The 21,782-nt window shown below is 38.7% G+C and overlaps 1 protein-coding gene across 9 annotated transcripts in view; it reads left to right on the top strand.

Annotated features, from left to right (window-relative positions):
• Positions 1-21,782, top strand: part of VGLL3 (vestigial like family member 3) — an 89,451-nt gene that overhangs the window by 26,702 nt on the left and 40,967 nt on the right. For 5 of the 9 annotated variants that reach the window (XR_006207006.1, XR_006207007.1, XM_042954702.1 and 2 more), the window contains exons 1-2: positions 7,165-7,645; positions 21,233-21,518. Coding sequence is in view for 7 of the 9 variants with exons in the window: in XM_042954702.1 (XP_042810636.1) it covers positions 7,520-7,645; positions 21,233-21,518 (412 nt within the window). In the remaining 2 variants the exon portion in view is untranslated. Of the gene's footprint in view, positions 1-4,439; positions 4,489-7,164; positions 7,646-8,430; positions 8,539-21,232; positions 21,519-21,782 lie in introns of those variants that run through there. The other 4 variants (XM_042954700.1, XM_042954701.1, XM_042954698.1 and 1 more) reach the window with 4 other exon arrangements.

Genomic DNA, 21,782 nt, shown 5'->3' with positions numbered 1-21,782 from the left:
ATCCCTACAACTGTGACTATGTTGAACCCCAAAGGATATTATCCCTTAATAAAGCATAATATCATTATCTCATTCAATAAATATTGAATGAATGTTTATAAGGTACCATAATAGTGAATGAAATATATATGTTTTATGCCTATATTAATCATAATGAAGAGACAAGGGGAAAAAAAGGCTGAGAAAAAGCATGTATTTCAAAAGGAAGAGGGGTGTTGAGAAGGCAGTTATTGGAGAGAATAGTGGAGATGGGATGGGTGTACTTTAGATTGGGAAGTGTCTTTGAGAAAGCACACTGAAGTTACAAACTAGATGGCAACTAGACCAAGTGTGGGGGGAAGAATTATCCAAGTAAATAATGCATGCAAAGACTAAATAAAAGAGAGAGTTTATTGTGCTGGAACAAATGAATGGATGGCATGTGTTATTGCAAAGTCTTATAGTGGGCAGGAGGAAATGGATAGGAGGCTATGGAGGTAAGTTGGCAGAGGAAGAGAGACAGAAGAAATGAGAAAGAGCGACAGAGACAGAGAAAGAGACACAAAGAGAGAGGGAGAGAGATGGAAAGATAATTTATAATAAAGAGGCACTATATTCACCATCCAACTCAGTGGACATTGACCTAGCCCAGAATAAGAGTAAGATGGGATGCATGAATCTTTCATTTCTTGAGTTGGCCTAAATTCCCAATGCTTCTCTCCCATTATGTGTGTATCTTGCCAATTTGAATAAGATTTTAGCATTTAAAAATTAGCATAATTCTTAAAAGACATGATTCCTTAAACATTGACCATATTTCATCTGGTGTTCAATCCAAAAAAAGGTAGTCTTTTCAATGCTAAAGGTCAAATTGTCTGTGTTGAACTTATTAAGACTCAGTACATATTGAAGAAATTTTCAATAATAATTTGAGCTGCATATGGTTTCATTTGCTTTATTTATTGACTTTAGAACTCCATGTAAGATGTATCTCTACTCTGTAAGTCTTGGGTTCTGAGGAGTGCTCTGGGTTGGAGGTTAATTTTTGTGAGTTATTCGTATATTCAGTATAGGTGATTTGAAGATGGATGAGATCTTTTAGGATGAGAGGCTAGAGTAAGATAACTAAAAGGTCTAGGACAAAGCAACCAATAAACTCAATATTTAGAGTTTAAGTAGAGGAGGACTTGGCAGAGGAAACTGAGAATAGCCAAAGTGTAAGTAGAAAGTTTAAGACGGGGGGAGGAGGGGGTGTCATGGAAGGATGTCAAGAGAAAAGAGAATTTTAAGGAGTGATTAATCCTTAATGTCAAAATTAATGAAGCATCAATTAGGATGCAGTTTGAAAATGAACTTTGAACTTGCTATCATGATCATTATTGGTGATTTTAATAAATTTTAGTGGGGTAATGGGACAGAAATCTGACTGTAAGTGGACTAAATAGGGAATGGAAAGGGAGAATAAGGAGAAAGTGAATTTGAGGGCTTTGAGAATGATGGAGAAGATAGGAGGCAATAGTTGCAAGAGAACATGGATAAACGTGCTAGAGAAATACAGTAAAGTTGCTGAGCATTGAAGAAGGCCCATTTAAGGCAGGTGATCCTAGAGGACAACTGAATAAAGTGGCTTATTGCTTAACATGTGAGATTTGACCTTCTGTTCTTACAACTATTCTACTGGTATTACTGGCACCAGCCCTAGATCCAGGCAAACAGAGCCCCTCCCTGGCCTCTGAGTTTTAGAGTAGTCCTCACTGGCCCTCTTTCCTGTTGTGCGTCTCTGTAGGGCAAAGGGGTCATGCTTACCCAAAACTTCCTTCTTGTACCCCTTTCCCCATTAAACTATTGCATTAGTTTCCTATTGCTGCTGTAACAAATTGCCACAAACTCAGTGGCTTAAAACTATGTAGATTGATTATCTTACAGTTACGGAGGTCAGAAGTCCAAAATGATGTTGGCAAGGCTGTGTTCGTTCTGGTGGCTCTACAACACCCCAGTTGCTTGCCTTTTTTGTCTTCTAGAGGTTTCTTCTGTTCCTTAGCTCATTGTTCCCTTTCATCATCACAGTTATCTATGGTCTGTAGAGTACTTCTCACTTCAGATCAATGTGACACTGACTCTTCTGCCTCCTGACTCCTTCTTAAAAGGACCCTTGTGATTACACTGGGCCCAGCCAGATAATCCAGGATAATTTTCCTGTCTTAAAATCTACTCGTTAGTAAACTTAATTCCATCAGCAGTCTCTCTCCCTTTTGCTATGTGAGATAGGCATGTTCATAAATTCTAGGGATTAGAGTACAACATTTTTGAGGGTTGGACAGGCATCATTCTGCCTAGAACAACCACGTTTCTTAAGACCTGGGAAATTCCTGTGCAGATGAGCCAAACCTGCTTCCTCAGAGCCATGATTTTAGAGTGGGCTGCATTATCAGGGACTCAGCTTAGGCCAGACAGCTGGTCAAGGATCTGCTGTTTGGTGAATTGGGAGGGGAGTAGCTAGATACACAGGTTGAGAAATCCATGTGTGTGTACAGAAGGTTCCATGTTTCTTACACTGGCACCCCAATTAAAGACAAGCCTGGCTGTCATCACTCAGAAAAACAAAACAAAACAAAAAACTGCTTTCTTTTTTGCCCTATCTTATCCCAAGAGATACTGGGAAACCTACTTCATGTTACCCTCTCTAATTAAAACTGGTTTGGGGAGTTCACCACACCAAATTCCAGCCGTAAAATTGGGAACATTCTGGGAAATTTGGTGAGTGAGGCAAAAATATAGGGACTGTAAACCCCTGGCTCAGAAGAGTTGGGAACATTTAAGGTAATTTTAATATTCTGTTGGAATTATAGTGGCTGGGTAGAAAAGAGTAAGAGGATCAACACCAATGGGTAGGATCTGGTTCCACATCTGAGCCAGAAGGGAGGTGGGATGGTTTCAGAGAAGGAAGAGAAAAGATAAAAGGGTAAATTTCAGGAACTTTAGCTCAGAAGTGCAAATAATCAAATTTCATCTCATTTATTTCATCTCAATTATTCCAAATAATTGTGACATCTCCACATAATTAACATGACAGTGAGTACACCAGTGAGCAGATCATATTCTCTGATCTGTGTGACTCACAACTGTTAAATGCAATTGGCCTACATTTCTACGCCACCTCTTTTCTAAAACATCAAGGTAACCAAAGGATGATCTAATCTAAAACCTCTTCTTTTGTGTACGTATATGCTTAAATGGATATCTATGAATATACATGCATGCATACATGTGTGTATAGGCATAAATAGATACCATATATATATATATATATATATATATATATATATGCCTATATATATATATATATATATGCTTGTTTGTATATCCTTATCATGGGGTGATAGAGAACTGAGCCAAGAGTGAAAAGATTTGGGATTTTGGTTAGAGTGTGCCAAAAGGAGACATTAATTCTGTAGGAGACATTAACCAGACCATGTGTTTGCTTATTGTTGAAAGATGTTGAAAGATGTTAGACTAGATGATCTTTCTTGATTCTTTTTCACCCTAAAACTCTAAATATCTATCTGGGAAGTCAGAGCTCCAACTTAGCTTTCCTTAACAGGAATTGTTTCTTCTAGATTCTAATTATGGACAGAATTTATCTTTAGTCTTTCATTTTTTTCCCCTATCAGTACAATACAGAAATGAAGGAAGGTATCAAAACAAAGATATGGCAGAGGTGCCTGGGTGACTCAGTCGGTTGAGCATACAACTCTTGATTTTGGCTCAGGTCATGTTCCCGGGGTCGTGAGATCGAGCCCCACATTGGGCTCCATGCTGAGCTTGGAGCCTGATTGGGATTCTCTCTCTCTCCCTGTGTCCCTCTCTACCACTTGCATGCTCTCACTCTCTCTCTAAAATAAAAAAAAAAAAAACAAATAAATAAACAAACAGAAAACCAAAAATACTGCAGTATAGAAAGATTTTGCCAAATAACTCCAGACTTTTGAGTCCATGACTTACTGGTATCCAAGAACTACATCTTTGTCATATAATAAATATTTGCACCATAGTAGAGGCCATATGGGGGAATAAGGAAGATGCAGAAATTGGGAGTATGGACATTCTGGATTTAGTTCTGGATTTTTTTTCTAAGTCAACAAATACATACTGAACATCTTCTAAATGTTAAATAACAAGATATAAGTGCTCTCTGCAAGTCTAGTAGAGGAGATATATTGAACATGTAATTATACCAATAATAATGAGCTACAGATACATTAAGTTATTTGAAGATACAGTTGGAAGATACAGTGCTTCAAACAGGGGGCTTGCTGTAGAGGAAAGGGGGCCCTTGCAAACCAGCTTTGTGGTCTAATTCATCACTTTACAGTCTAGGTCCAGAGTTCCTCACATAACAAGGAACTTCTCATTCTAACATACAGTGGAGATCCTGACACAGAATCTAAAACCATGTTCCATGTTCTGACCTGAACTGATTTCAGATATGCTTGGATCCCCTACGAGTTTGTAAGTTCCTTGAAGAGTTTTCTTTTCCCCTTTTTAGAATACTTTATACAATAAATGTTTATTAAGCCAGGTATTATATGGTTTAGATTACAGATAAAAAAATCACAGTCCCTGCTCTTACGTGGCCATGGTCATACTGGGGAAAAAAGCAAATGGGAAATTTCAAATCAAGTAGTTGGTATGGTGAGAGCAGTGTTCATAGGGTGCTGGAGTTGCCAAGAGTAGAGGCATCAAAGCTGGTCTTCAGTGGATGTTCTGGAAGATGGTTCCCTAAAGAACAAAAAGGAGGTAGCAAGTGAAGAAGGTAAAGGGTGTTGGTGCAGATGTTCTGGTAATATATAATAAGACAAGGTCATAGGAGTTAGCAAGCTCTTTCCTGGAAAGGGAGGTCTAAACTCAGGTGGCTGAATGGACAGTTATAGGAGATGGTGACATAGACAGGGACCAGAATTTGAAGATTAAAGAGTTGGGACTATACATTGTAGGGAGCTATTATAAAATATTTTTTAAAGAGGGACAAAACATTATTACTCTCTTGGATCTGCAGTGGCTGGAACAGAAAACAGTAAGAGGATAAATTGTGTGAAGAATGGATCAGAAGAGGGTTAAGGTTGGGGCCTAGAAATCAGGTAGAAGCCTCCTGCAGGAGTCTGGGTGAAAGATGCCAAGTGAACTAAGGATTATAGCCACAGAGATAAAAAGATGAAGGCACAGAGTCAGAAGTGTAAAAGTTGGGATCAAGTGGACTTAGACCAGAAGCAGGGACCATAAGAAGAAGAAAGAAGGGTCTGATGATTCTCAGATTTCTAACTCAGCAACTGGTAGGTGGGAGTTTCAATACCTGAGCTGGAAGTTAAAAGAGGAGGATCAGGTTGGGGCTATGGGGAAATATTAGTGCTATTATGACTGAGGTTCCTATGGAACATCTATGTGGAAACATCTAGACAGAAGCCAGATAGATGAACCTGGAACACAGGAAAGGAGTATGGCCAGAGGATGTCAATTTTTAAAATGACAGTGATAAACATTTCAAATAAGTTTGCATATGTCTTATTGATAGGAATACTTCTTCATGACAAAAAGCACAAAATCCAAGCTGTGAAAGCCTGTAATAAATATATTTTTAATATTTAGTAGATGAAAGAATGAATGAGTGAATAAGAGTTGTTATAATAGCAAAGAGTTCCTGTCAAATTATTATAGTTTGTGTATTTGGGTGTATAGTGTGTGCACGTGTGAATATATATGTATTGATGTATGTATATCTATGTAGTTATGTATGCACACATACACATTCATATCAAGATTAGCAATAAATTAATACTGTGCATCTGTATTAGTCAGCTAGGGCTGCCATAACAAAAAGGACTGGTTGCCTTAAGCAACAGAAATTTACTTTCTCACAGTTTTGAAGTCTGAAAGTCCAAGATCAAGCTGCCCTCAAGGTGAGTTTTTGGTGAGCCCTCTCCTCCTGGCTTGTAGACTGCACCTTCGCACTGGGTTTCACAAGTCCTTTCCTCTGTGCCAGTGCAGAGAGCAATCCCTGGTGTCCCTTCTTCTTCTTATAAAGACACCAGTTAGTAATCTTAATTACCTCCTGATAGGCCCTGTCTCCAAACATAGTCACAATGAGCGTTAGACTTCATTGAATTTTGGGGGGACACAATTCAGTCCATAACAACCTCAGTGCATTTGACGTCCACATCAATTTTTTTCTCAGAGAAAGGGTAGTCTCTGGGAAAACAAAGAAACTGTTCTGTGTCATAAAAGAGGATGCCTATATTTAAAGGGAGAGATATGCTTGGTAAAGGTCAAAGAGTTTACTGATTTGTAACTAATTATAATTATTTTCCATTTTGCTTGGTTATATCAAAATACAATCATATTCCTACAGATTTTTTTTTCTTTTTCATTTTGGAGAGGATTATAAGCTACTTGCAAGTAGATAAACCTGTCATAGCTGAATGGGTTTAATTGGTTGTTATTGCCTATTGCTCTATGGAAACCAGGCAGGAAAAGCCAGAAAAGGTTGACGTCCCACAAGAATGTCATACCATGAAGGTGTAAACTTAAAGCGGAGATCACTCGTAGAAAACTGTTGCATTCTTGGCATGTGTGCATTTGGCAATAAAGTTAACTTTCACTTACTGTTAGATTTAATGGAGGGGCTAATGCCAGTTTATTTTGCGCCTGTTCTGTTTTACCTCTTTGCACACTTGGCCTTCGTTTAGCTCTGGCCCCGTGTTGCTGCTCCCCCTAAATGCTCCCCCGGGAGTGGGAAGACCCCGCCCTGACAGCCAGGTGACAGAGACAGGGTGGGAAGCCCGAGCTCTCAGGGCGCGGAGCCTCACGCATACCGTTCCCCTCCCACCATCATCCCGCTGCTAGGAGGCGGAGAGGGCTTCAAACTTAGCTCCAATCCGCAGCCGGCCTTCCCCGGGGTCCCCTGCTGGGCGACCCGCCCGCAGCGGACCCAGTTTGAAGAACTTTACGGAGCTCGGCGTCAGAGCCTGGAGCGGCGAAGTGCTCCCCCTCCTCCCCAGCGGCCCCCTCCCTCTGCCCCCGCCTCCCGGTCCTCGCCCAGGCTCGAGCTCCGGTGATAGGACGAGCTCCGGGCGTGCATTGTGTATATGCAAACCAGAGCCCCGGCTCCCCGGGGCTGCCCTACCCGGCCGGGGCTGAGGCTGCGGCTGGAGCTGCGGTGGGTGCTGCTGTCCTCGCCGGAGCCCGGCGCTGTCATGCCCCCGCCGCGCGGCGGGCCGCTGAGCCCCGGAGCCGCTATATAAGCGCAGGCAAGGGGACATTCGGAGGGGCTGAAGATGAAGGTGCCCGCGCATGGGCCCCCACTGATTGCCAACCCCTCCCGAGCCCGCGCCCAGCGCGGAGCCCGCGGCCGCCCAGGACCCGCCTTCGCCGCAGTAGCAGCTGGAGCAGCGACAGAGGAGGCAGCTACGGCGGTGGCGGCGGCGCCCGTCGCCGGAGCGCGTAGATCGGCGGCGGCAGCTCGGGGGCCGCCGCTGCCCCGGCTGCCATGAGTTGTGCGGAGGTGATGTATCACCCCCAGCCGTATGGAGCGCCCCAGTATCTGCCCAACCCTGTGGCAGCTGCAACCTGCCCCACAGCCTACTACCACCCGGCGCCCCAACCTGGCCAGCAGGTGAGTCACCGACCGGGCAGCCCGCCGGGGGCGGGGGCGGGGGCGAGGGGCACCGAGAGTATCTGTCTGGGACTGGGGCGACGTCCCGCCGGGACGGGTGGTGCGGAGGATGCTCTGGGACCTGCGGGAGCGCCCTTGAGCCGAAAGCCATTAGTAGGGAAGAGGAGAGGCTTCGGGAAGGGACGAGCACAGCAGCCTGGTGGACGGGTGGGGATTCATTACCTGGCTGGGGGCTTCATTGGCTGTTGTCGCCGGAGCTCAGAGGCTGGTCCTCATAGGCACCTTAGCTCTTTGGGCTCAGTTTTCTGAAACTCACCAAGGGCATCTGTCTTAGGAGTATGTGAGTAAACTTCCTTTAAATCAAATATCTTGTTTCCTTTGGAAAGGTGGAGTGTTTCAGGGTTTTGTGGATTAAGAGGATGAAATGTGTCACTGACATAGGGGAGGCTACTTGGACAGTGAGCTCATGGAATGACCTTTCTGGAACTTTTATGGTGGCATATCGATCTCGTGTAACGCCTGTCAAATGTTACTAGGATTTCTCTGTAGAGTCTGTCTTCTCATGACTGTGACTTAGAGGGCAGGAATTGATCCCAAAGTTCCTCATTCATTTTTAATTCTATCAAAGCGCAGAGGTGTTCTAGTTCAGTCCGCTGGGAGTGTGTCGGTCTTCAAGAAGTAACTTTGGATCTCGGGATGTTGGATCTTCACCATGCTGGTGAGAGTGACTGAGAATGCTGTGGCTAAAAAGGGTTCTAGAACCAGGGAGATGATATAGTTCCTTTAGAAGGGAGGATAGGGTGTGGAGAATTTGGCACTAGGTACCCCTGGACATTCCTCTCTGGACACCAACAGAGTGTGTGTCAAGACTTAGTGCTACAGAGAACACATATGTGAGTATGTGGCACTAGCTTGTACCAAAGTAGAGTCTTCAGACTTTGGGAATTAGGGGGGGTTGATTTGGTGAGATTTAAAAAAATACAATTTACACACTCTGAGGTGGAGACACTTATCAGGGAACTAGATATGGTTTGGAGATTACCATCCACAGAATTTATTGATTGGGTTTTTTAAATTTCTTAGGAACCGTATGTTTTATTATGGTCTTAAGGGTTTGGCTCTTTAATTTATTATTATTGATATAGTTAGGTAATATTTTAATTTTAATTTCTCTATTCCCTTTACGTCTGTTTCTTTGCTATACTTGTAGTGCTACTCTTTGGAAAGAAATCATAATTTCTGCTTAGAATTTAGGGACTGTAAAATTCAGCTGATTCTGGAACAGGGTACGTGCTAAACAATATTTACCTAGTAGACAATATAAGGCTAACAGGGCCAAGTAGGGCAAGAGAGGAAGGAGCCCCACTTTCTTGCTGTCTTTTTTTTTTTTCTTTTTTTAATATTCAGCAGCTTCAGCATTGAAAGCAAGATATAAAGAGGAGATGGGAAAGCATTTTGTAATTTATGGTCAAGGGTGATGGGTTGAAAACATTTTGGCTATGCTGTTTGCTTTTCTTTGGGTTTAAATAGAAAAGACATAGGTAACAGAGAAAACCACTTAGGTACACATTAGGCAAGCGAGGCACAGAGATGCTGGATATGTTTTATGTGTTTTATAAACACTCAGTCCAAGCTAAACCAACCTATTTCCTCCTCTCCTTTCTTCCATCTTGGAGACTGTAGAACCTTTCAATTGTCAGTTGGAATGTGGACAAGCAACAGACTCAAAATTACTAACCATACAAAAAAATGTATTTTCCCCTTAAAAAATAACTTGAGCTATGGAAGTTATGAATAGGGTTTTGTTTTATAGAATTATGAAAATAATTTCATTAATATATGAATATGTGGTGGAGCTTAGGATTGTGAGACTCTTGAACTAGAAAATAAAATTCAGCATCAGAAAAATTCTAAGTTACTCATCATAAAATATAGTTTTTGGTAAGAAGTAACTCCAGTACTCTCACTTTTTCAATAGCGCTACAACTCAATCCCCAAATTTCATTCTTTTGCTAAGACCATCAACAAAATGAAGAATGAGCTTTCTTTTTTGCCTGAGTAGTCCACATTGATTAGTGGCACATATTATTAAGTATCAACTTTACTATACATTAGGGTTCTTTGGCTATCATTCAAGTAGATAATTAGGTTAAGTTGACTTTAAGAACTAAGTTGAGAGGTGTGCTTGGAAATTTTCATGTCACTCTTACTAAAATGACTTGTTTGAGGTTACTTTTGTTGTTGTTGTTAAGTGAAGAAACTATTTGACTGTAACTGACTAGCGAAATGAAGAGACTTGATAGTCTAACTACTGTTCTTTTACTGTCAGGAGTTTATTTTGATGACCTATATTTTCTATTGGAAAAAAGAGCAAATCAGGAAATTCTTATCAGGCTGACAGCATTTTTAGACTATGTGGTGCGTGGGTGAAGTGGGACTAATATTGACTTGGCCCTAATGCAGTCATCCGAGAATACATATTTTCGTTGTTTTTGCATTCCATAAGGTTTTATCATTATTATCCATGAAGATTGTTTTCTCCGTACATGGGAAGTGACCCCTAATAGCATCTTGCCTTGGAGACAAAAATAAGGGCTACAACTCCTACTGCATTTGAAAAATTGATTTGTTAAGCAGAAAAAAGAAAAGCCGAAAAAGTGATAGAGTTATAAAGAAAGTTGAATGGTCATTTATAAAATGTTAGAAGAGAAAGCATTTAAATTTTGTATTACTTCTGTAATTGATTGTAATAGTGTAACTTTGAATTTATTTTTTCTCAAAACTGTGTAGCTCAGAAGTCCTTGTAAATTAATATATCATAACGGTTTATTATGATGGATTTCATACATAGGTATATTTTTTCCTCTTAGTGTATGATCATGTAGCTGAAAATTAGTTTTGAAGTAATAGGATATCATACTACAGGCATGTATACTCTGCTTTTCTCATAAAAGCACAAACATGCACCTGAAATTTTAAGTTCAGATTTTTTGTCAAGCATGTCATGCATTGTAGGTGGGTAATAAGTTAATGTCTTAAAAACATAGTTGCCTGCATTTACATCAGGCTGCACTATGATATGTTACTTAGGCATACAGTAGGCTACATGAATTAAAATAATTTGTAAATATCTGTGCAGAGTAAATTTTGTAGTGCCTGACATAAATTACTAGAAATTGCATGGCTGTTAGTAAATCTCATAGTGTGCTTTATCCAGCCAGGAATTGCTGAGAGATGCTAAGCTCCCTGGTCCTCATGCCCACCATCTCTTTAACATCTCCTCAAGGGAACTCTTGACTCAGTCTCTCAGCACATACTCCAAAGGCATGATGACACTGCAGAACATGTACAGAAAGGAATGTGCTTGTATTCTAACAGTGACAGTAGGAACTAAGACAAAAAATTTCCAAATATGTGTCAGGAAAAATTGAGGGAAGTGATATGAAATCATAGATTCCCTTCATACCCAGTGGATGTCGCATCTTAAATGTAGACAGTCTGTTACTGTCTAAATCTGCCCCCTACCCCGTTTATTTATGATGTGTACATTAGAAAGATACTTAAAGCTTTCAGAAATGTGTAGTTTATAGACAAGGTGATGAAAGCAGACAAAAGTCGTCGCCATTTTCTTAATTGTGTGTAGGAGTTTTTAACAATTACACTTTGAGCTTCATATAAGTTCGAGCATATTTACTCCGTCCTCTTCAAGGGTGACAGCTGGGGGAATCTGCACGCATGCTTTCACTTAAAAGAATTAAATGCTCTTAGGAGGCAGAAGTTCAGTTATAAGTTTATGAGGAGGTTTTTTTTTTTTTTTTTTTTCAAACTATTTCTCTGGACTTTGCTACCTTGCTTAGGTCATAAAAACCCCTCAAAGATTCTTTTTGTCAGAAGACACCCTGAAAAACCATACTTCAACCCGTCCTTTTGCAAATGGGAAAATGTATGTTAATAGGGTTGAAATGCCTAGCTAAAAATTCAAAACTGTTCGGTGACAAAATTAAGACCACCAGATGCCCTGCTCCCCAAAGTAGCATCTTTCCACCACGCCATCCCTGTCTCCTAGGCTCTTCTTTTCATTCCTTTTTTTTTTTTTTTTTTTTTTTTTGCCATTGCACAATAGGCTTATTTTTGTCTTTACTGCTCCAAATCAACTTTTTGATAAAGAAGATTAATATGCAGTAGATTCTTTGGCCTTGGAACTTGAAATTCTTTCCAAGTCCTTGGTAGTGTACTTTTTTAGTTTAGGCATTCCAAAGTCCTTTTGAAAGCATTTGTATTATGCTAATGACTTTTGCTATCCATTCTGCATCCTTTGTTGATGGGGCAGAATATCCACTTAGTAAATGAACGTTTATTTATTTTAAAATAATCTTCAGGAAGTGGTATTAGCAGTCAGCTTTAAGTGCCTCATATATTACTGTTATTCCAACATAAGTTTAGATTCATTAAAAGGAAAGAATACGATTATATCCTAAATAGTTTCAATACACAGCCAACTTATTTAAGGTGGAGGATCCAATTTTCTTGCAACTGTAAGCAAGGACTTAAGTGGATTTATAAGAATTCATACAGGACTTATTTGAGAAAGAACAGTCCCTATAATTCCACCCTACACAAATTAACTTGCCTGCAGAGACTTAGAAGCTTAAAGTGCCCCATGGTTTTATGCTCCCGATAACTTTCCGCCAGAAAATTCAAAGCTAGAGAAAAAAAATTAAACTTTAAAATAACCAAACTTAACTGTTGTCTCTGGCAGTCAACCAGAATAGAGATTACAATAACGATAGTAAAGGAAGGCTTGGAATCCGTAAAATCGTGTGTGGTGAAGATATGTTCACCAGGAAACCAAATGCCAGGATGAGATGACATTCTTTGGAAAGGGAAGGGTATTTTGGATAGATGCAAGGAAGTCCTGCTTCATCTAACACTTAACGTCCCCCATCTCACAAAGCTGGGGATGACAGGGACATGAGCCATGCCAAAGTAAATGAGGGTGTTCACAAGGTAAAACCTTGCTATCCTCAGTGTCACTCTTTGGGCTATTATGGCAAAGATGCTGAGCTGACCCCTTTGGGTAGTATATACGTTTCTGTCTTATATCTTTCTGTGCAAAGGGAATGTTCAACAAGACTGTAAATTTTATGCTCAGGATGCTTAGGGCAGATCTGAGAGCCAACTTGTACATCATACTTTTTGTCTGTCATTCTAAAACCTGGGCACTGAACTTGAATCCAATTCCCATAGGCCCTGTTTCCAGCTAGCTTTAAAAAAAAATCCCAAACTAATTCATCCAGTAATAGATAATAACTTAAGGTATTATCTCCAGAGAAATGTTTTTATTCAAGAAACAAAAGCAGTCTAACATTTCAATTTCAAGCTCTGGGAGAGACAGTGAAGGAAATAATTTTGGGCAAAACTCTGCCCTGAATCTTTCAAAAAGCACCTCTTTAAGCAGCTGATTTTCTGCTTTAACTATTCATTTAGGAAGACCCAACAATGCCTTGAACCATTAGATCCAAACATCTGCTGCTAAAAATGAGTCATATATGCCATATTTATAGATATTTCAGTGGACACCAGATTTATGCCAGTAATTTACAAGTGTGGTTTGAACTGGGGTAGCTGAACTATTTTTCACTTGTCTTATGCTTTAGTATAGGGGATGAAAAAGAAAGAACAGAAAGGAAGAATGACCTAAAGTGAACAGGTGTCCTTTCCTCTTAAAACTGTATGGTTTTGGTATGCCAAAACACTTGTCCTTGCGGGATGGAGTGGTGGAGGTCGGGGGGCGGGGGGGGGGGGGCGGCGCAGTGCGGGGATGTGGAAGGATGCATCCTTTCTTGTTACTATGAAGTTACATAAAGGAGATACCAAAACTAATTCCTAGGAATTGGGCTAGATGACCCGTGTCTAGAAATGAGTTAGTCTTCGATGGTCTGTAGGGTTTTTTTGGCTAGCGTCCTGAAAAATCAGAAGAGGCGGCCAATGTAAGAAACAAAATTAAGTGTGAATTTGTCTAGAGCTCCAGCATGTTGCTTATTAGGATACAGAATAGGACAAGACCTCTGAGATAATCAAGTCTCAAAATTCTTCATTTTCAAAAGAGGAAGCTAAGGGCTAGAGGGCTCGGTGACTTACCTAGATTCATGGACTGATTTTAGTCAAATCCTCCTTCCTATTCCAGTTCTCTTTCTATTATGTGCTCTTCCCGTCTTGACTTCATTGGCACAAGAAAACAATTAGTAATTTGCCTCTTACCTTCTTACTTTTCTTATTTAAAAATTTTAAAATATTAGCTTCTTGGAGAAATTAGACAATTAGCCTTATGGATAAACTGTGAGGTTCTCTTTATTTACCATTGCCCTTCCCATGCTCTGCCAACTAACTATAAGCAGCCTGAGTTTAGGGATAGGCTATGACTTTCACCTAGTGGCTCCATGTCTTTGCACAATTACTGAGAGGAAGCAGAAGTTAATTGACAATTTGATAAATAACAGATACATTTTTAAAAATGAAGTCCTACCCTATGTCTAGTAAATAGGCTTATAAAAACATATCAGAAATTCACACACTGAAAACTTGTTTCATTCAAAGTAGTCAGTTTGAGAGAGAACACATACCTCTAAGATGTGATCATTGCTTAAAGTATTTTGGGAATGCAAATTTTGAAATTCTCTGTAAGCATGTGGTACATTTTTTTTCTTTTTGAAAATCCTCAAAACTGGAAAATTTTCATCCTTGGAGGAGAAGGTTTTGATTTTTGATAATGACCAGAATCATTGAGAGGCAAGTATGCTCAAAAATAGCTGGTCAAGTTAATATTGTTTTTGGTTTGCTCCTCCCTACTGTTAAGAAAAATAAAAACAAGACAAAACAAACACAGAATCTTGAGTTGTGACTGTATCTCACAAAATAGGCTCTGCTCACATTTTCAAAATAGGATTTCCAGAAAAATGGTAGGCAATTGTATTATGCATCTGATTTGCCAAGGGGACAGTACATTTTTAGATACAGAATTCAGTTTTATCTAGATGCACATATATTTTGAAGAGTGCTGCATGTTTTAGTAGCCAAAACTGTGATAGATGTTTACATTTCTATTTTTTAAGTTTATTTATTTATTTTGAGAGAGACAGAGAGAATGCGTGCATGTGTGTGTGGGAGGGGCAGAGAGGGAGAGAGAGAATCTGAAGCAGGCTCCGCACCGTCAGCATAGAGTCCAACGTGGGGCTTGAACTCACAAACTGTGAGATCATGACCTCAGCAGAAATCAAGAGTCTGATCCTAACTGACTGAGCCACCCAGGTGCTCCCACATTTCAGTTTTTTTTTTTTTTTTAATACTACAAGTAACTTTGACTCTCCTTCGTTATGTGATGCCATTTGATGCCTTGCTGGTCTGGGGCTTCTGTTTACTTATTCAGTTAGAATAAGTATATAGAGACCCTTTTCCTTCAGTCCACGGTCTTGGCACATGCTTTGGAGTCAGACAGAAATGGGTTCTAATCCTATCTCTGCCATTTACTAGTTAGATGATCCTAGCCAAGCAAATCAGTTTCTGCATATGTAAATTGGGAATAATTATTTGGACAATATTTGTATGTGAATGTTTGAGAGAGGTACGCGAAATAATATATATAAAAAGGTCTGTGGCATAGCTTCTTTATCCTAACCCACCCTCCCTTAACCTGATTCCTCCTCCTTTTCCAAACAGGCTAAGGACCAAAATTTCAAATCTCTCTGAGATATTTTTAAAAATCTGTTGCCAAGTGAATTCAGAAAAATATGATCAAGGAGCAATTACCTGCTTTTATGGCACTTTACCCTTTCAGACATGCAAACATTTTGAAACATTTACTCCAGGCTCGTGGTCCTTTCTTATAGGCTCAAACCTTGTTTTTGAACATAAAAGAAGCATTGCCTTTGGAGAAGAGAGCCAGTAGAAATTGAAAAAAGAAAAGAAAAAAAAAAAAAGAATGAAAAAAAAAAAGTAAAATCTGTTTCCAAATATCCAATGATTCATTAAAATACTTTTGTTTTTTTAGGAAAAGAAGTTTCCACATATGCACAGTAATCATTTGGCATTTTGTAAGCTTAAGCCTTGGGGAGTTAGTGGTATTTGGCTCCTGACATGGAAGTCTCTCTTGTCAGACAAATCCTTTCCCCTGCACATTCCTGTGAGAGTTTGTTCCTGCTGTGCCTTATGGCAGGCTGTAAAGTGGTTGGGTATGGCTTACACTGCCTGGGCCTACTCCTTCATACTGTGGCTTTAACCTCTTTTTGTGAGTTAGTTTTAACTTTGTGGCTGCTCACTTAGCCCTGGTTTCACGTAACCTGAGGGTCATTTCGCCTGGGGGAAATTCGGCATGACTCTGAAATGGAGATGAGCCAGTTAATGTGCTCTAAGTAAACCAGCTTGTAGGTGTTGAAGTCCCTTTTGATGACGTCTTTATTTAGTTAAGGATTCTGATTCTTCGGTCTGCGAAGAAAAGCCTCAACATTTCTGAGATTTGAATATTTTTAGGAAGTGATTGTGCCTCTTGAGAAAAATATCAACTAGATTGCCTTTTGACCTTGATTCAGGAAATCTAGGTTCTGATGACTTGAGATTTATTCTTACCGTTTTGAATGTTATATATTATTCTCAAGAAAGAATGTGACACCAGGCAAGTTTTGTTCCAAGGAGCAAACACCAAGTGAATACAGAATATGGCAAAAATGTACATGAATAATTTACTTAGTTAAAAATAGGCAAAGAATTGATTTACAGTCACCAAAGCACAGATACCAGAAAGTAGTTAAGGCTTAAGAGCCTGTAGAGAAGAATATTAAGATGGTGTGATTGTCAGCATATGAGTCAATTGCTGTTTAAATTCTGTCCCTGTTTTCTTTGTGTTCACACTTCATATTTTTTAAATGTATGCAAATTGCTCAACATCATTAGTCATTAGGGAAATGTAAATCAAAACCACAATGAGGTACCACTTCATACCCACTAGGATGGTTATAACTGTAATAATAATTCTTTTAAGAATCCAGAAAATAACAAGTGTTATTTTTCTGCCAAAGAAGTAGACAAATTGGACCCATAGTACATTGCTGGTGGGAATCTAAAATGGTTCAGCTGCTGTGGAAATAGCTTGGCAGTTCCCTAATAAGTTAAGCATCATGTTATCATATGACCCAGCTATCATATATACCTATCTAAAAGAACTGAAAAGAGGAATGCAACCAAATACATGTACACACATATTCGTAACAGCACTATCTGCAATAGCCAGAAGGTGGATATGACTCAAACGTCCATCCATGGATACAAGGATAAACAGATCGTGGTATATACATATAATGAAATATTATTTGGCTATAAAAAGAATGAAGTACTGGTACAATGTGAATGAACCTTAAAAACATTATGCTAAGAGAAAAAAGCTAGAAGCAAACAAGTCACATATGAATGATTTCATTTATATGAAATATCCAGAATAGATAAACTCATAGAGACAGAATGCACATTGGTGGCTATCATGGACTGATGGAGAGGAGTCAAAGAATATGGAGTTAATACTTAACAGGTACAGAATTTCCTTTTGGGGTGATGAAATGTTTTGGACTAGATAGAGATGGTGACTGCACAAAATTCTCAATGTACTAAATGCCCCAGAATCATTCACTTTTAAAAGGTTAATTTTAGGGGCGCCTGGGGGGGTTCAGTCAGTTAAGCATCCGACTTCAGCTCAGGTCATGATCTCACAGTTTTTGAGTTCAAGCCTTGCATCGGGCTCTGTGCTGATAGCTGAGAGCCTGGAGCCTGCTTCAGATTCTGTGCCTCCCTCTCTCTCTCTGCCTCTCCCCCGCTCGTGCTCTGTCTCTGTCTCTCAAAAATAAACGTTAAAAAAAAAAATTTAAGAGGTTAATTTATATGTGAATTTCACCTCAATGAAAAGTTTAAGAAAATTGGGATATCTATCAGGAGAGCAAAACTGGAAGAAAAAAAAAAGATATACAGTACCAAGTGTTGACAGGGATATGGAACAACAGGAACTCTCATAAACTGGCATTGGATGTGTAAATTGGTTAAAATCAGCCCTATCTGCTAGGGCTGAACGTCTAAAACTGCGTGCAACGATATGCATGAATCTCATGAACATGATGTGGGGTGAAAGAGGCCAGACACCAAAGGGTACGTGCTGTATGATTTCATTTACATAAAGTACAAAAGACAGTTATGGCTAATCTACATTGATGGAGTCTGGATAGTGGTTGCTGTTGAGGAGATAGTGGCTTGAAGGAAGTAAGTGCCTCCTGGGTCCTGATGATGTTCTAGTCCTTGATCTCTTGTTAGTTTCATTGGTATGCTCAGTTTATGAAGTTTATGAACTATACATTTGTGATATGTAGCCTTTCCTGTTTATACCATTCCTCAATAAATATTTAAAAAGTATGCAAATTCAGTGTTAGCATTTTAGGAAGTTTTCAGGTCATTTGGATACTTTAGAATTCTTACTTTAATATTTAGTGGTATCGATGGTGAAGCTAAAAGAGAGAGAGAGAGAGAGAGAGAGTGTTTGTGTGGTAAATGTAAATATTTAAGTTGGTTCACTATATTTGTGAAAGTTGACTCAACTTTATCTGAAAGGCGAGAATGATAGATGTGATTTATGTCCTGCCTATTGGGAACTGGATCATAGGCCCCCTTTCCATTTTATGTTTTTGATGTGTTTTTTTTTTTTAATTTATTTACTTAAATTTATTTCTACTTCATAGAAAACCTGTCTTAAAGAGCTGGGAGAGAAAAACAAAAAGTGTATTTTAAATTCATTCCAAAAAATTGTATTTAAGTAGAGTCTCTACATATATTTTTATAAAATCACAGGTGTTTGCCTATTAAGAGGAATAATATATAAGTATGTATTTATATAAATGCACATGTAAATACAGACATATGTTACACGTGTATGAAATATTAATGATAGGGGATATATGCATCCATAAACGGAGAAATGATTTTTAGAAAATAAGCTAATGAAAGGTATTTTGATCCAGTGGCAGATTTTGTTCACATTTTCCCCATTCCATATTAAATTTTTCATATGTAAATTTCAAGTTAATTCATTTGTATACAACCATTCAACAATTGGTCAAAAAAGAATAACATGAAATTATGTAACATTTAGAAAATTGGATAGTCTTAAATAAACTAAATATCTATAGATTAAATTCCACTGCCATCAGTTAATAAATTAAGACATTTTATTATTGCTATTATTGATTATAATAATATTCTACCTTTCTATCAGGATTTGCAGTTGACAATCTTTTACATATATATAATGTTCTAATTAATTTTATTTCTTCTAAGAAATATTTCCTCCTTGGGATATAATAAAACACTGCCTTTCTTTGGATCATTAGCCCAGCCCAGGGCTCTTTCACTTAAAGAATAAATGTAAATTTAAACAAATGAAACAATTAGATGAAAAATCTTACTCTCACACACTGATGCTGAACTGGACATTGGCAGGAATAAAAAACCAGTTCCATAGATAGTAATGGACACCAGTGGACAGTGAAGTCACTCTCTAGATGAGTTTTAAACTCCTTTCCTTTATAAAAACAGTGCTTCTTAATATGCCGGAGTACTCAGCAGAGAGGGTATGTGTATGCTTTAATGGTATAACTTCAGATAAATACACATGCACACAGAGACATAGCACTGTGATTTGACTAATAAATTGTAATATTTGTTTATTTTATAATGGAATTTAAAGTCAGGAGTAACTTTCAAGGCCATTTAGTTCAATCCCCTTATTTTATACATAACCTTTGTTACTGTGGTGTTTTTACTATTGAAGTTAAGTATAAACATGTTCAAACCTGTGCAAAACAGATTGGAAGAAATATCACCACACAGTCATTACAATCGCCTATTCATCAGCAAGGCATATTCACTCACAGGAATGAATTATTTATTCATCAACCAGCGATAACCCTATTGACACAGATTTTAAATAAAAAGTAATACATATATTTATAAATAACAGCTCCTAAATAATAACCAACAGCTCATAATATACATTTCAGGGCCCACTTCACACAAGAACAGCATATTCATTGCTCGGGGAAAGGGTTCAATTTATTGAATGATGCATTTATAATTTGGGGCTATAGGTTTTTGAAGCTAGTAATTACATTAGAAACATGAGTCTAGGTTATGTGTTTTGATAACATTTGCAAAACTGTGTGCTTACTGAGTATTCTAGAATGATTTTTTTTTCTACTCACATTTATTGTCCAGCATATATTTTTTTTCTGAAATAAAAATGGTATAACAAAGAATCAGATTTTAGAGGTATACAATGATTAGGGTAATAAATCTTATAATCTTTAGCAGTGTTTTCTTATATATGATTCACAATGAAGTTGCTGCTTATAAAAATAATATGTGCTCAGTGGAAAACATTTGGAAATATTGAAAAGCAGGACTAACAAATACAAAACTTACTAACCGGAAAACAATAACATATCATGTTGGTGATTTTTCCCCCCCACACCAAATACGCCTCCCCTGCCTTTCTACAACACGCATAAATATACCTGCATGTTTTTATTGTGCATTCAGGCTCTACCATTCTCATGCTTTGTGACCTTTAGCAAGTTACCTCAATTCTCTGTGCCTTTGTTCCTTCATCTTTAAAATATGGATAGTGGTAGTAACCATGATACAGAATTATAAAAATTAAGTGATGTAATAAATTCAAAGTTTTATAAGAGTGCCTGGCATAATATGTATTAACTATTATTATAGCTATGATCATATGTTTTAAAAATATTTTAAAATCATCAAAAATTTCTCATTTTTATTTGAAAGCCACCCCAGTCATTGGTAGCATATTGTATTATTTTCAGTAAGCCATAATATTATCTTTTTTTCCCCCCTCCATGATAATGGTGGCAAGTGGGACATCTGCAAAATATGTTCCATGAAAAATGGATCTTCACACAGACTTATGTTGTCATTTTAGTTTGATTTTTGAGAAATGAGTTTGGCACATCTGCCAAATCCTTTCATAAGATGCTACATTCCTGTTTTTATTTTAGTTTATTTCATTTATGGAAAGCTCTTTTCTTCTCCACTCCTCCCACAGGCACCCCCTCTTAGCCCCCATTCCTCTCTGTCCCAAACTATAATGTTGATGTACATTTAAAACTTTAAAATAAAAAAAAAAAAAATGGATCAGAAACTGGAAGGAATCTGTCACTCTTTAAAAGTCATTCTCCTTTTGATATATTTAGATTACCAAAAAACAAAAACAAAACCAAAAAACAAAAACATAAAACAAAACCAAAAAAAACCAAACCTGTCTTTTACACTGTGAAAATGTACTGTCTGATAATAAGTGACCTTTCTTTCAGGGTGGGAAGGAGAAGACTGGTTTGGGGAGGGGAAAGAATGGAGGAAAACAGACGAAGAATCAGTTTGCAAACATGTGTTAATATTTAGATTTTTTTAAGTGAAAAGTTAAGTAGTTAATGCTTTTTTACAAACTGTCTTTGATACCGTGTTTTGTTTATTCCATCCCAGAAGAAGTTAGCGGTATACAGCAAGATGCAGGACTCTCTGGAAGTCACCCTTCCCAGCAAACAAGAGGAGGAGGAGGATGAGGAGGAGGAGGAGGAGGAGGAGGAGAAAGACCAGCCTGCCGAGATGGAGTACCTTAACTCTCGCTGTGTCCTTTTCACTTATTTCCAGGGAGACATTGGGTCAGTAGTGGATGAGCACTTCTCAAGAGCTTTGGGCCAAGCCAGCACCCTCCATCCAGAATCTGCCATTTCAAAAAGCAAGATGGGGCTAACCCCACTATGGCGAGGTAAGAATTCAAAAGCAGATGCTCTCCAGGGCACTGTCTCTGTTTCGCAACTGCCTGTACCAGGTTCCAGCTGGAGACTTGCCCCTGGAGGACGGATATCCACTTGGTTTTTAATTTTTAAGGACAGCAAGGAATTTCTTTCAGACAAACAGCTGGATCAGTTTTGTCACATGTGGAATGCAGGGTCGGAAAGGATGCAGTCACACCCCTTAAATTCCTCATGGAAAGTAGTGATGCAACCAGCCCGAGTTTATAGTGGCAGGA

Source organism: Panthera leo, chromosome C2 (genome assembly GCF_018350215.1).
Source record: "Panthera leo isolate Ple1 chromosome C2, P.leo_Ple1_pat1.1, whole genome shotgun sequence".
In the NCBI taxonomy this organism is placed as follows: Eukaryota; Metazoa; Chordata; class Mammalia; order Carnivora; family Felidae; genus Panthera; species Panthera leo.
This window is presented reverse-complemented; position numbering and strand designations above follow the sequence as displayed.